We start from the raw sequence: 14,318 nt of genomic DNA on the forward strand, positions 1-14,318 counted from the left end.
TGTCGTGGACAAATGCGGAAGTAGCTTCGCGACAAACTTCAACTAGAAAGGATGCCAATCTCACTTGTGTTTTACTCGACAGGTGAGTTGTTTTGATTCGTATCTTTACAGAAAACGTATGCTATTATAACGATTAGTATTATGGGGCATACACGCCAAATGTGGGGCATCGCGTCTCTAGACCCACTTGAGGACACGTCTGATCGCGACTTTGCATTGACTTTGCATGTAATCTTCTCGCGCAAATTGTTGAACTTGCGTTAAATCCATGATTTATCTTTCCGTCTGATTGATGGCCATCAACAGTTGGGTATAAGACAACAAATCCCATCATTCTGGGCTCCTTCTTAGTGTCATCAAACCACGCGATTGTTATTGTTGTGGCAGTGCACCCTCTAGTGGCAGGTCCTACGACCTGTACCTTTAAAGAATTAATCAACTGTTGGGAGTCGGGACAGAGGTCAGTTTATCTTGGTATACCTCATTAGAGCTGGTAGCCTGTTTTGGGGACCTAGATGAAGAGGTTAATCATGTTCTAAACCATATCTTGACCTAACTGACTGGTTAGACCACTCAAAACTGGTATGACCTCTTTTTTCCACTGAATTCAATGTATTGTTTCCTTTTAAGGTCTTTGTTTTCCTTTCTGAGTGATACCACAGGACCTACATGCACCTGATGCTATTTTTAAGCCTCAGAGTATGTGATTATTCATAACTACCTTAATGTAGTCAAGGATACATGACTTTCCGGCCAATTTTCCATTTCATTGACTAGGGACACTTTATAAAAACACTTCTCCTGTCACGCCTCTTCGTCACTCTATTTGTCATCCTTCTGTTTTGTAAATGACTGTTGGTACTAGCTACAAGGCTACTTTGTGGTTTACAGTACATCAGGGGTGTTCAGCTCATTTTGGACGATAACTGATGCCGATATATTTTCTTTTGTTTGGAAAACCTGTGCAGAGATCATAAACAAATGATTTTACATTTTGGTAAGTGTTTAATATGAACATTTAACATGACTTTAGTGGTTTGTGGTATTATGACAGAAATGTTGAAGAGTCATAATAAATCGGGTAGATAGTAGAGACCCTATTTGTACTACTGTGGCATTTGGTTTTATGACATAATTAACCATGCAAATGGCTAACCAACCATGTCAGGAGGCTTGTTTCAGACCCAAGATGGTCATCTAGCCTAATACCAGCTGCTTTTCCCAATTGCCTACCATCTAAACCAGTGGTTCTCAATTTTTTTAAATAAAAATAAATTAAACTCAAAACCTATTGGTCTTATGATAAGCCCCCCCCCCCCCCCCCCCATTCTCCAGGTTGGAAAGCACTGATCTTTGTCTTTGGGAATTGGCAAAGATGTGGCAGAGAGGGATATTTGCATCAACATTAAGACTTATTGTCACTTGTTTTTGAATTTAGGACCAAAATTCAGGCTGTGGACCATTTTAAACCCTTAAGGATATATGCTTGTCTTTGTATTTTTCCTGTGCCTATATTTTAAGTTTGTTGACATGTCCCTTTTTGAATACCCAGCTCCTAATGGTGTCACTTTTAGAAGCCCATGTTTGAACTTTAGTTTAATTTGATCTTAGTAATCGCCCTTCTTGTTATTACAAATTTCCCCTCAAATGTAAAAGCTGGTTTACATTTATACTGAGATATTTATACAGCACATAGTGGCCTGGTTCTCTAATATTGACCCTTAATAAGACATTCCTTGTTCCGCTCTCTTCCCAAATGTCCCTTTCCTTATATATTTCTCTTTCAGCTGAATGGCTGGAGATGTCAGTGGAAACTAAGCCAGATGGCTGCCATGAAGAGAGATGGTTTAGAGCCACAGGGGGACAAGAATCTCTCATCACGGTCTTGTGTCCTTACTGCTATTCAGACTGGTAATCAGGAGCCTGATTCATGAAACATTCTTAAGAAGAAATTTATTCTCAACAGCCATTTTCTTCTTATTTTTTAACTTAAGCAAAAAAAGTTATGAATATTTTGTATTCCTAAAAAAATAATCTGAAGAATATTCTTAAAACTCATCATAAATAACTTCTTAAATTTAGGACAGCCCCAGACAATCCCAAACAACAATTATTTAATGAATTATTGGGTTATTTCAAATTTATTGTTAAATTTAATCATTACAACAACACTAGCTACATATAGCACATAATAGAGCTATTAATAAGGATGTGCAAACGTTTTCTGAAATGCCAGCGATTTATTGATATTGTAAACAATGATCAGTCATGATTAGCCTAGATGTGACACTACTTTCAGCTCACTTCAAAACTCAGTAGCAACTTTAATTGAACGCTTTTAAAACTATCTTATAAATGCAACAATCTTTGGCAGTTTTCAGCGTATATGAATGTGCAGGACATGTTTGATGTAGAAGCCTGGACACATATACTGGGAGCTCAGATGAGAGCACAAAAACACAGCACAAAAATGATTGAAACACATCGCTTCAGAAAGGCTTTTTAAGTAACCGTTCAAAAACACGGCTCATTAAAACGTGAAGCTGAGTGCCAGTCAAACTCATAACAAAAATAATGTGCGTGCTTATTATGATTATTAGGGTAATCTGCAGGAAGCGCAAAAATACAATAGTGTGAGTTTATCAGTAAGCCACTCAGATAACGACTGTTAATTTCTTCTTAAGAAAAAAAAAGATGTTCTTAAGAATATATTTAAGAACTTAAGAACATTCTTATGAACTTCTTGGAATTTATCTTAAGAAATTTCTTAACTTATTTCTTAAGAAGAATTTTGTGAATCCAGCCCCGGAAGTGCTCTCAAAAAAGCGTATTTGCATGGTCTTGATGTTATTTAAAAAAATATTTTCTTAGATCGGACAATTCAATCAATGCATCTAAAAGAATATAGACTGAACCATTTGAAAATCTGTTTAACCAAAAAAAATATATATATGTATATATTAAAAAAAGAAATTTGTCATTTAATCATCTTATTGTTTTTTAAAGGGGAGGTGAAATGTTCGTTTTCACTCAATATCCTGTTAATCTTGAGTACCTATAGAGTAGTACTGCATCCTTCATAACTCCAAAAAGTCTTTAGTTTTATTATATTCATAAGAGAAAGATAGTCTGTACCGATTTTTCCCGGAAAAACACGACTGGCTGGAGGCGTGACGTGTGGGCGGAGCTAAAGAATCACGAGCGCCAGTAGGCTTTTGCGTTGAGAGCGTTTGGAAGCTGTGACATTACCTTGAGGAAAAAACCATCATCCAAAACAAACCATAGCTAACAGGCAGATTCAGGCGTTTATTTATGATCCAGAATCAGATCCCGAGGCTGAAACTGAACGAGAGCAGCAGCAGCAACGACTCGCTCCGAGCGGGGCTCGAACCCGGGTCTCCGGCATGGGAGGCGGACGCACTAACAAGGAGGTAGAGATATTTTAAGCAGTTTTACTCACCGCCTGCGGTTCCAACACACGATCGTGACCCTTTTTCGTTGGGATTGCATCATCCTTAAGAAATAAACGATACGTAAATCGGTCGTCAAACTGGAACTTGTTTGTAAAACAAGCATCTTCGAAATGCAGGGAACAAACACAAACACTTGCACAACTCCGTTGATGCTCTGTAAAAATAAACTCCATCCACTGGTCCCTTAATGCTGTTTTTTCTTTGGTAATCTGTGCAGGGTTGTCTTGCCCTGGCAACCAAAAACACACTCCTTTTGTGACATTTCGCGACGGTCTCGCTCTGATCAGTGATTGTCTGTTGTGCTCTCAGTGCTCTGCTATACGGGAGCGCGCGCTCTTCCGGCAGACGTGCCCTTAAGACCCATATAAGGAAATTCCGCTCCATCTAACGTCACACAGAGCCATACTCGAAAAAAACTTTCCGAAACTTGTGACAAACCGGAAGGAGTATTTTTGGAACAGAAATACTCCTTCAAACGTAAAACTTAATTTTTTGAAACTTTGTCCATGTTTAGCATGGGAATCCAACTCTTTAACAGTGTAAAAACTCAGTATGCATGAAATAGCATTTCACCCCCCCTTTAAAACCAAATTGCATTCTTATGTAGAGAAAAAGCCATTGAACGGTCTATGCCCCATGTAGAATAACACTTTTTCCAGAATAAATATGATATATACGAGGCCTGCATTAACGTTTGTCACAATCACCAGCTTGAGTGCCCTTGATAACCACCAGAGGGCACTCCATCCCATACTTTTGCCTCTGTATTCTGGGCCGCATTCCCCATAATCATTTGCACACACTCATCAGCACTGATTGTTTGCACCTGTGTCTTGTTAGCTCACGATATAAAAGCCTGGTCCTCTTCGTCATTCATTGTTAAGAATGCAATTTTAGGCCTTGGTTCTTGGTTTTCCCATGTCTTGGTTCCTGGTTTTGTTTCCCTGTATTTATTTCCCTGTTGTTGTTTTTTTTTTTTTTATATTACCCGTGTGTATGACCTTCTGCCTGCTTCTGGATTGCGCCTTTGGATTACCCATCAATAAACACTGCACTTGGATCCTCAACCTTTGTGTCACTGTGCAGTTTTATTACAATATGAGAGTACACATGAATAATGTTTTTAAAAAGTTCTGTGAATATATCAGACTTTTTAATAAAACCTTACTGACCACTCCTTTAAGGTAGTGGGAACAGGTGAAAATGTGGGAAACGTGAGCCATTGCTTTGAGGTGATGCCGGAATTTACGACCATAGCTGCTTTAGGGAAACACACCCCTGTTTATTAAAACTTGGGAAAAGATTGTCTTGGAAGCATTGCTCTGTTTACAAACCATGTTGTGAATCTTAGACCAAGGATAGGTTATGTTTAATTAGGGGTTAATGTCCCAGATTAATTGATTGTAATTATGTGTTGTTTTTTTTAGTGGCTCTAAAGAGACCACAAATGCCAGTCGATGTCAGGTCACTTGTGAGTGAGCTCTTAGTGATATAAAATGGCACAGTCACATCATCTCCATAAATATGCTTGACCACAATTACATACAGTTGTGCGTGTACAGATTTACCCTGCCAAAAACAATGCTTCCTGTGATACAGAATGTGTGGGGGATACAAAGAAGCTGCCAATGGGATATTGTATGGCCCACTGTTGACCTGTTTGTGCAGAATGGGAAACAATGGCTGCCTCTGTACAGTATAGCCACCTATAACATTAAGGAAATGCACCAGGTTTCTCGTTGAGGCAGGACATGTTTCCAGCAGTTGAAATATCTCAGACCATGAGATCCAAAATGAAAGTGACAACCACCTGAAGGGGACACCGAAGATGAGAGGTGTCTCCAGGGGATGACAAAAATAGACCAGCGAAAACAAACCAAACCTCTTCAGATTGAAGTTTCAATAACATTCCCCAAGGTTTTATGCTAAACAGAAAGCTATTGTCATCCTTTCTAGCACATTTTCTTACATTTTAGAATAGGGATGGGCATTTTAGTCGCTTTTTCTGTACTAGGAATTTGGGACAAGATGTGAAGGAATGACTTCAGTTGTCAAACATTAAAGTCAATGTCTGACAACTGAAGTCATTCCTTCAAAAGAGCTTAACCACTGTGCTAAGCTACTAGGTGAAGCTGTTTAAATTCTAAGCTAGGCTAAACTGTGACCTTGCTAAACGAAGGCTATATTTAATTTATTTTTAATTTAGGTTGTATAAAATATGTAAGTTTAAAGCTTAAACTGTTAAAAAGGATAGCTGTACACAAAAAAGGGAATTAAATGTTTAATTGGACTATTTTCAGCTTCAGTGATAAAATGTTAAATGTATTATAAAATGGATAATTCTAGGCCTTGATTCTGATTGGCTAAGCCATATTCAAATCCATTGTAAAATACTTTATAAACACACATTTGTGATATTATTAGATTGTTAAGCTGCAGTTACAGTAGACTTATTGTAATATTGACATCACACTCTGTGGTGTATTTAAAAAAAAATAAAAATAAATTAAACATAGAATCAGAAATGCTAAGGTGTAGCTTTCTCCGGCAATTGTAGACATTCTTGCTTGAATCTTTCAACAAGGTATTGCCAACAAAATAAGCGGCATAATCAATTGCCAGTGTCAAAATATCTAAAAGTAAAATAAATAAATATTAAAAAAAACCAAGTAGCTGTTTTCATAGGGCTTGAGGGTTCAAGTCCATCGTTATTTCAAGTAGATTTGAGGCAAGTTGGGCTACGCTTATTGTAATGGACATGCTTGTCCCTGTCATGTAAAATCGAATGAGTGAACCAAACTAGAATAAGATGAATGGAGAGTGAACGATAAATAAAGCAGCGCAGAGTCAGGAAGGTTGGAAGTTATTTTAAGCTAGTGACGGATTGTTTCTTTGTTGAGCTGGAGCTCATTTGCATGGCATAAGGCACATGAAGATGATCTCACTCTCATTTTTATCACACACACACACACTCAACAGAGTCTGACAGAAGGCCACTAAGCAGTAGGGAGAAATGTAATGTGTCTTGTGTTATACTATAGTCATAATGTTTTTGCAGTAAATGTATTTACATATTTTCTGTCTGCATGCAATACCCTTCTACATTCAGAAAATGTGCAGTAGTGTATCCCACAATGCAGTGCTATTGAATCGACCTCACATGTTGAGTGTCATAAATGAGACAAAATCTCCTCGAGTTATAATTTCTACATAAAAAAACCTGTCCATCTTTCTTCTGTGGAACTCGAAAAAAAAGTAAAACCACACAGGTTTAGAATCAGTTTTCTTTTTTTGTGAACTATCCCTTTAGAACGGTTATTTTGCTCTTACAGTGACACTGGAAATGAAAGGCAGGGTGAGAGACAATGAGCAGCCTACTGTACATACTTTATCAGATTAGCCTTCAAAAGCACTAGACACTGTAACGTTCAGGTTCAGACATGACTTTGTACTGTAAATGTTGACGTCAAGTAAAATAAAACACTTTTCATGGGTTTGTGAGCATAAGCATCTCTTTTTATGACTTTGCATTTGTTTTGCAAAGCGGTTGAGCATTTAAAAATCATGTATTTGTCGTCCATTATTATGCCCTTCCTAAGTTTTGTCATAAATTCCAAAGTTTCTGTAGCATCAGTGAATTCTTTTGAAGTCATTGATTTGAATGGAAATGGTGTCTTGCAAAAGAGAAGAAGTACACAAGGGATTGTGAAAGTGCTTTTTTGTTAATATAGTGTATAAATTAATTTCAGAATACACAGAAACTTTTGAATCGCAGTCAATTTTCTTTTTGGCCTCTGATATTATCCTCTTTGCAAATGCATTTGCCTTGTGTTAGTGTCAGCACAGTTAACATTCAGTGTGCTGGAAGACTTCCATTTGAAGATTACATGGAGATTAGTTTTGATTTTCAACCTTTCTAATTTATTTGTATCTAGGATGAGTTTATCTAAAAAATGATTGCTTTCTGACCTTTCCTCTTGAGCAGTGTAAAATGAACTTTATATATCTCCCATTAGGTGAACTTTGTGGTATGCCAGTTCTTCGCCCTGGTCACGGCCTTCTGGTTCAGACTCTACCTGCACCCTAGCAAGACGAGTCCCTTCATCCGGCATGTAGTCGCCACCCTCCTGGGCCTCTACTTGGCCCTCTTCTGCTTTGGCTGGTGAGTGTTCGTCTGCTTCATCCCTCATGTATCTCAGGTCTTTTATATTGATCCATAGTAGGGTTATTGATAGCCGGTTAGTGAACCATTCAATTTATAATGAGGCTGTGGAGTGCTGGCCGAAGACCAAGTCTCCTCAGCAGCTACACTGTCCACTGGTGGAAACCGAGAGATGCTCTAATGGAGCAGTTTGTAAGCCTCTTCATCAATACATACTTGCTGCTTGTTGGTTGAGCTTGAATTCTTGTGTAACAAAAAAAGCTGCATTAAGATGCGTGAAAGTCATTTGTTAATAGATACCCTGTTTCGGACTTTCGATCTGATCTTTAATATTTTGATGTTTTCCAAAGACTTTCCAATTTTTGATTCTGTCTACAGTATGAGGAACACAGAGTGCCAATTTTTTTTAATTAATGAAATGATAAAAAAAAAAAAAAAAACTTTTTCAAAATCCCCTCCGTAAAACATTGAAATCTGTAAGTCAGTAAAATTACACCAGAATTCTGAACCTGGAAATGTATGCAAATAAGAGCACATTTAATCAGATAATGTCTCATTTGCATATTTAAACATAACATTTGAGAAAGCATTATCCAAACAAGTTGGAGAAGTATAATGATATCTAGTAGTTAACATTATACCCTTTTCACCTGCGGTGTCTTGCCTTAAAGCAAAAGAGAAGTGAAATACTACTGAAGCAAATACATTTTCACATATTTTTGTACTGATAAATAATTTGCAATGATGCATTTTTGTAATAATTAAAAAAATGCTAAGTAAAAGCACTTTCACCAGTAGTTTCAGCTTTTTGACACTCCGTACGTGTTTCAACAATTTTTTTAACTAAAATAAAGGCTAACCGAATTACATAATAACCACATCACACATTGTTTTTTTTTTTGTTTTGTTTTTATCACAAGGTTGTTAAAATGTGAGAACTTGCATCAGTGGGAGACATGCTTAAGCTGATACTTATTGAAAAACCTCTCTGAGCAGAGGTCAATCAACCCAAATCACACAGGAAGTCATTATGCAATAAACATGACGGCAAAAAGCAAGATTATTGCACAAGACATAGCAGATGCTGATGTCATTGAATATGCCCTTTTGAATGCATTTATGTTGAAGCTACTACCAATTTGTGAGTGAAGAATCATCTGTTATTACCAAATAAATTTGTATGAATGTTGTGTATCAAGCAAATGAAGGGCTTTTTTAATGTGATGTGCTATCATTGCATAGTTTGTGCACCCCTCTCTGTCCAGCAGAGACTTCACCAAGACTTTTGTTTGCTCTCGGTCAACATCAAATTCAGATTGGGCTCATTTAACTTTCCAAATGTGTGTTCCTGGTTTTACTGTGTGGGATTCATCAGCACATTTTATGGACAGAAAAAAAAAACTTAATAATGTCTCATTAAAGTGCAATAGCTTGCTCCACCCTTCAGACAACATTCCTTTTTGGCGTCACAAAGGCAGTGCAGACAAATGGTTAAGATAACTCTTTCACAATCCAAACAATTCCAGATGGATGATTTCTTATCCCTCCACATCTTTCTTGAGCAACTTCAGCATATGGATTTTCCATCCATCCATTTTCCAAATATCTTCCCAGTGTCCGTCCCAGTGTCTCGGGCTTAGGAAGGGAAACACTTCTGGATGATGACCAGTTCTTGTATTTTATGTCTTTAAATGTTAAATATATAATTATATAAGATAAATTTATGAATTTTGCAAAGTCAAAGATATTTTTTCATTGAATAAAAAAGTATTTATAGTATAATATAATCAGTAAAAATATCTATAATCATGACTGGTATATTGTAATTGGCTAGTAATTGAGATGCTATTATAGTTTTTATTAATATTTTCAATTCGCTTATATTTAATATTTTCTGTTTTCATTTTGTTAAAGTTTTAGTAATTTTATTGTGTGTTCTTGTCATTTTTTTATGTCTATTAATTTGTATTTATTATTTAGTATTAGTTTTAGTTTCAGTTAATAACCCTGGTCATGATTAATATATCAAGATAATTCATTGAGGATCAATGAGGATTTTTATTATACACAGTCATAGATAATTTTCATGAACAAAATATAAAAGAAAAAGAAATGAAATGTATATGAAATACATGATATTGTCCATCTTAACATGTTCAGCAACACATTTCTTTCCTTTTCAAAATTACAGTCATGTTTCGCAGTCTATTCATTGATGTCCTCTTCTCCTTGTGCTTCATTTCAGGTATGCCTTACACTTTCTGGTACAGAGCGGTCTTGCTTACGGTGTTATGATCTTCACAGGTGTAGAACACATGCACAAGTGAGTACCGACCTCACAATCCTCTGCACCATCAATCCGCTCTCTTTCCAGTAACAAGAACAACCTTATGACAAATCAAAAATCTGTTATGACACTGAACATGTTCCAGAGCTCCCAACACGTTACTTCCATCCAGTTCACCATATGCTTGAGTTCTTCATCTAGCCCTACGATTGGCTTGTTGAATAATAATCCAGACCGCTCTCACCCATCCATTTAATTCTTATCAGTAAACAGCCCTGGGGAACGAGGGTGCATCTGTTTTCATCATTGCTTCCGCAAGTCTCGTGCTGAGTGACTGCTGATCTGGGGTCAGATGAATGGATGGTCTCTGCTGCTCAGGGCGACGCCAAAAATAACCAGTGCTCGATAGTGGTTGCTAATAACTCCAACAACCTACACGAGTGCATATTAACACAATGTGTGTGCACACTAATGCAAGGAATAATGCAATTTATATATGATCAAATTCCAGACATTTAGATAAGTGTAGGTCATCTGACCTTGGCACAGACATCAGAACTTCCAGTCAGAAGTCCTGCCAGCATGCTTTGTGAACTTTGGCTCGTTGAAAAGGTCATGATGACAAGTTGACCGTCGGCCTCCTGCCCAGATGTTTGCATAACTGCACAATTATCAGACAAGGAGTTTTAACTCTACGTGGACTGAACAGACAGAGCATGTGTAGTGCGTAGAGGACTATCTGTCTCACTCACTAACTCACTTATGGTGAATTTCTGGCAACCACCGCTGTTGTTTTTTCATAACTATCAGCAAAGTATGATTTAGGTGTAGCAAACTCCTAGAACAGTAAAAGCAAACTGCTGAATGGTTCGTGATATGTTTTTACAATCTAATGATTTGAGTTCAGAGCATTCCTTTAACCTACAGGAACTTTGATTACTGAACTAGACAAAATAGACTTTGAAACAACGCTTTTTGAACTGTGAGCACTTCATACTGGGTGTGACAGTCAGATCACAGTAATATGGAGTTTATACCAATTATTCAAAATGAAAAACTTGTTCCTTCTCTTGGCTTATTGTTGGTTTCTTCTAAAAAAAAAAAAAAAAGTAAAAAGCAGCAACTTTTATTTTGTTGAAGACTGATAAGATGAACTTGTGATAGAGACATAGATTTCCCTGGTTCCCTGCAGTAAGTACAGAGAGAACATTACGGATGCAGTGCTACAAAACAGACCTTTTGGTAATAGAGTGATGCTATGCTCCAGTGCTCGGGGAGATGAGCGGGCAAGCAAAGGAGGAAGGGAAATTGAAAAACGGGTGGAAAACCGATAGAGAATGCAAGATATTTCTGTTTGTGTGTGTGTGTGCAGAAGGGCATAAGGATCTATTTTGTCTCATATTACATAACTTGTTTATTACCTGGAGTCATTAATTCAGACTGTCATAGATATGATCGTGCAAACACTTCATTATACAAAAACCCTGAATACTCACTCAGTTCTTTTTCTGGCCTTATAGCCAACATTCAGTGCTTGGATTCATAATAACTTGTTGGTTGTAATGTGGCAGCAGTAACTTTTTTTTGGTACATTAATAAATAATAAAAATTGTTTATTAATGTATTTATTAATAAATTAATACTAGGGATGCATTCAAGTTATCAAAAGTGACAGTAAACATGTCTAATGTTACAAAAAAAGTTATATTCAATCTTGGTTTCCCCCAAAATATTAAGCAGCACAACGTTTTTCAGTTGATAATAATAAGGAATGTTTTCTGAGCACCAAATCAGCATAGGCATCAGCACAGGAATACATTTCATATTAAAATATATTAAAACAATTAATATATTATATTATATTAATTTTCAATTATAGTACTTCACAATATTACTGTTTTACTGTATTTTGATAAAGGTAGTCTTGGTAAACATAAGATATTACAAAATCCAAATGTTTTAATGGTAGTGTATGCTAGTTAGGCAGTATTTTATTTGATTGTTGTATTTCAATAGTATTTAGGTCTAATATTACCATAACCTTTATATTTACATCAACTGACTGTAATTTATTGTTAAGGTTTTAGAAAGACTGCACTAGCCACAATTGTAGGCAAAACAACACCCACGTGCCTTCAAATTTAGCTTCTAGCAATAACCTGTGTGGCATAGGTGACATCAGTGAAAATGAAGTTGTTTTGAAACTTTATACACTTTTAAAAAAGATAATGAAGACATTCATTCTTTAATAAGAATGTAAGTTAATGCAAATGCTGTGAATTAATGTGCATTCACTCTAACAATGATCAGGGACCGTTTTTTAATGTGAGACTAGAATTTGACGTGACATGACTGACATTGGTTGGCTTTACGGCAATGTTCAGCAGGGATGGCAAAACGGTGATGGCCAGTAAGATGGCACACGTGATCTGCCTCCTGACAGAGTTGGACCAGGGTAAACTCCAACTAGAGAACAACTTTAAAGCACATACAGCAACTTGGCGACCATCAGCGATTAAATTACTGTAGGTGTGAATGTACCTTTAAAGCTCTTCTGGATGTGTATCTCCTGACAGCTTGTTTCTGTGAGCATCACTGTGAAGTTCAGGAAACTTCAGGACTTTATAAAGATTAAATGGAGTATGGTAAACGTTCAAACAGATGCCGTGCTTTTAAATACAGCCGCATGTGGAAAAACCTGAAATCATACACAACACACCACCACCCTCTAAACCTGTGTGCCGTTAACTTCTGCTCAGGGAGTTAAAGAGATTTACTGGAAGGTTGTTCTTGCAGGTCTTGTTCTATTGCACAGTGGTGTGACTGTCCCCCATTTCATTAAAAACGACACTTTTATGATGTGATTTATTGCTTTAATATGTTTTCACTCAAGCATGTGAGAGAAGAGTTTTATGGTGTAGACAAGACCCCATCTAACAGCTGCTTATAACACCTCACTTCTGTGTCTCACCTATATAAATTATCATCTTGAGACTGCGTGTGGCGGTTATTGACAGATTAAAATGGAACCAGGAGAGAAAGTGTGTGTGTGTGTGTGTATGTGAGAGAGAGAGAGAGAGAGAGCTGCCCTCTTCATGGGTCATTGGAGTTCTTGTCTGTCTTATTAGAGATTAATAGTTTAAATACTATTTATAGAAATATTTATAGAAAAGCTACTGTAGTGTGTGAATTCTTGAAAAGCGCAATATAAGAGCAAAGACGTAAGATTGTATGATGAAAGATATTAATTTCTTGTAGATTTTCATTGACATGTATATGTATTCTACACAAATAAACAGCAACTCTGAAAAAACCACAACCACCAAAAAAGGTTTTGAATAACAATAACATAATGATTTTAAAATAAACAGTTAAATAAATAAATAGAAGGCCCGATGTAGTAGATTTTAAACACATTCATTAATCAAATTTCTTCAGCTTTTTTTTAATGTGCAATGTTTTTCAAGTTTGTTTGCACCAAAAACAGTCACATAAACATTTTCACCCTCTCTGTGTTCTTTTAGTACCTCTGTATGTAATTGACCTCTGTTTTGATTTATTAAAAAAAAGGCATTATGTCCCCTTTAAGTAAACTGACTGACCCAGTACTATTCTGCATCACAGTCCTTCTCCTAACTGTACAATGTTCCCTGTACAACCAGAAAAATCCTCTACACAATCATCCTACAGAACAGCTGAACAGAAGAAGGTCTTCATAGTACACACAGTGTTACTCACAGCCCTGATGAAGGGCCTAGTGTTGAGACGGAGCAGGCACCACCTCTAAATACTACAAGTGGGACTGTAGACATGTTAAACCAGCTTTGTTAGAGGCAAGGCCAGAAACTAGAAGGCCAAGAATTTGCCCACTGTTGCCTAATGAGGAATCGGGGGACTTGACTATTTGATTCAGAACTTTTGTTGGCTATAATCGTCTTTTTGATGGTTAATATGTGGAATAAAAGAGTGATTCTTATCGGATTGAGGAAGGAAGTTAATTAGCCGAGTTGAAATAATGGCTCGAGCCTTGATAGTGTTGTTCTAACATGCTGCTTTAGGCAGCGATGTAACAGAGCAGCCTTGATCACTCTCTATCCACTCACAAATTTATTGTAGTATGCAAATAGCTTGCATACATTTTCATGTATAATATCACATATCAAATGTGAGCTATTTCTTATAAAGTGGGGGTTCAGGCTATTGCTACATATGTTTGTGGGGATAATTAAAATTTCCTCCTGCATTTAAATTAGCCATGAAAGAGAAAATATACTGATGAAATATACACACAAACACACGTGTGTGTGTGTGAAAAACTATGATTATTAATACTGTGTTGTTACCTGGATGATGCACAGCTGTTTTTTCGGTTTGTTTTGTATTATTATTATTATTA

General features: G+C 36.7%; 1 protein-coding gene across 1 annotated transcript in view; it reads left to right on the top strand.

Annotated features, from left to right (window-relative positions):
• The window catches only part of LOC127933421 (lysophospholipid acyltransferase 2), a 45,402-nt gene that overhangs the window by 11,081 nt on the left and 20,003 nt on the right, over nucleotides 1-14,318 (top strand). Inside the window, exons 2-3 of the mRNA XM_052530422.1 lie at nucleotides 7,490-7,635; nucleotides 9,881-9,958. Coding sequence (XP_052386382.1) covers nucleotides 7,490-7,635; nucleotides 9,881-9,958 — 224 coding nt within the window. The remainder of the gene's footprint in view (nucleotides 1-7,489; nucleotides 7,636-9,880; nucleotides 9,959-14,318) is intronic.

Source organism: Carassius gibelio, chromosome A17 (assembly GCF_023724105.1).
Source record: "Carassius gibelio isolate Cgi1373 ecotype wild population from Czech Republic chromosome A17, carGib1.2-hapl.c, whole genome shotgun sequence".
In the NCBI taxonomy this organism is placed as follows: domain Eukaryota; kingdom Metazoa; phylum Chordata; class Actinopteri; order Cypriniformes; family Cyprinidae; genus Carassius; species Carassius gibelio.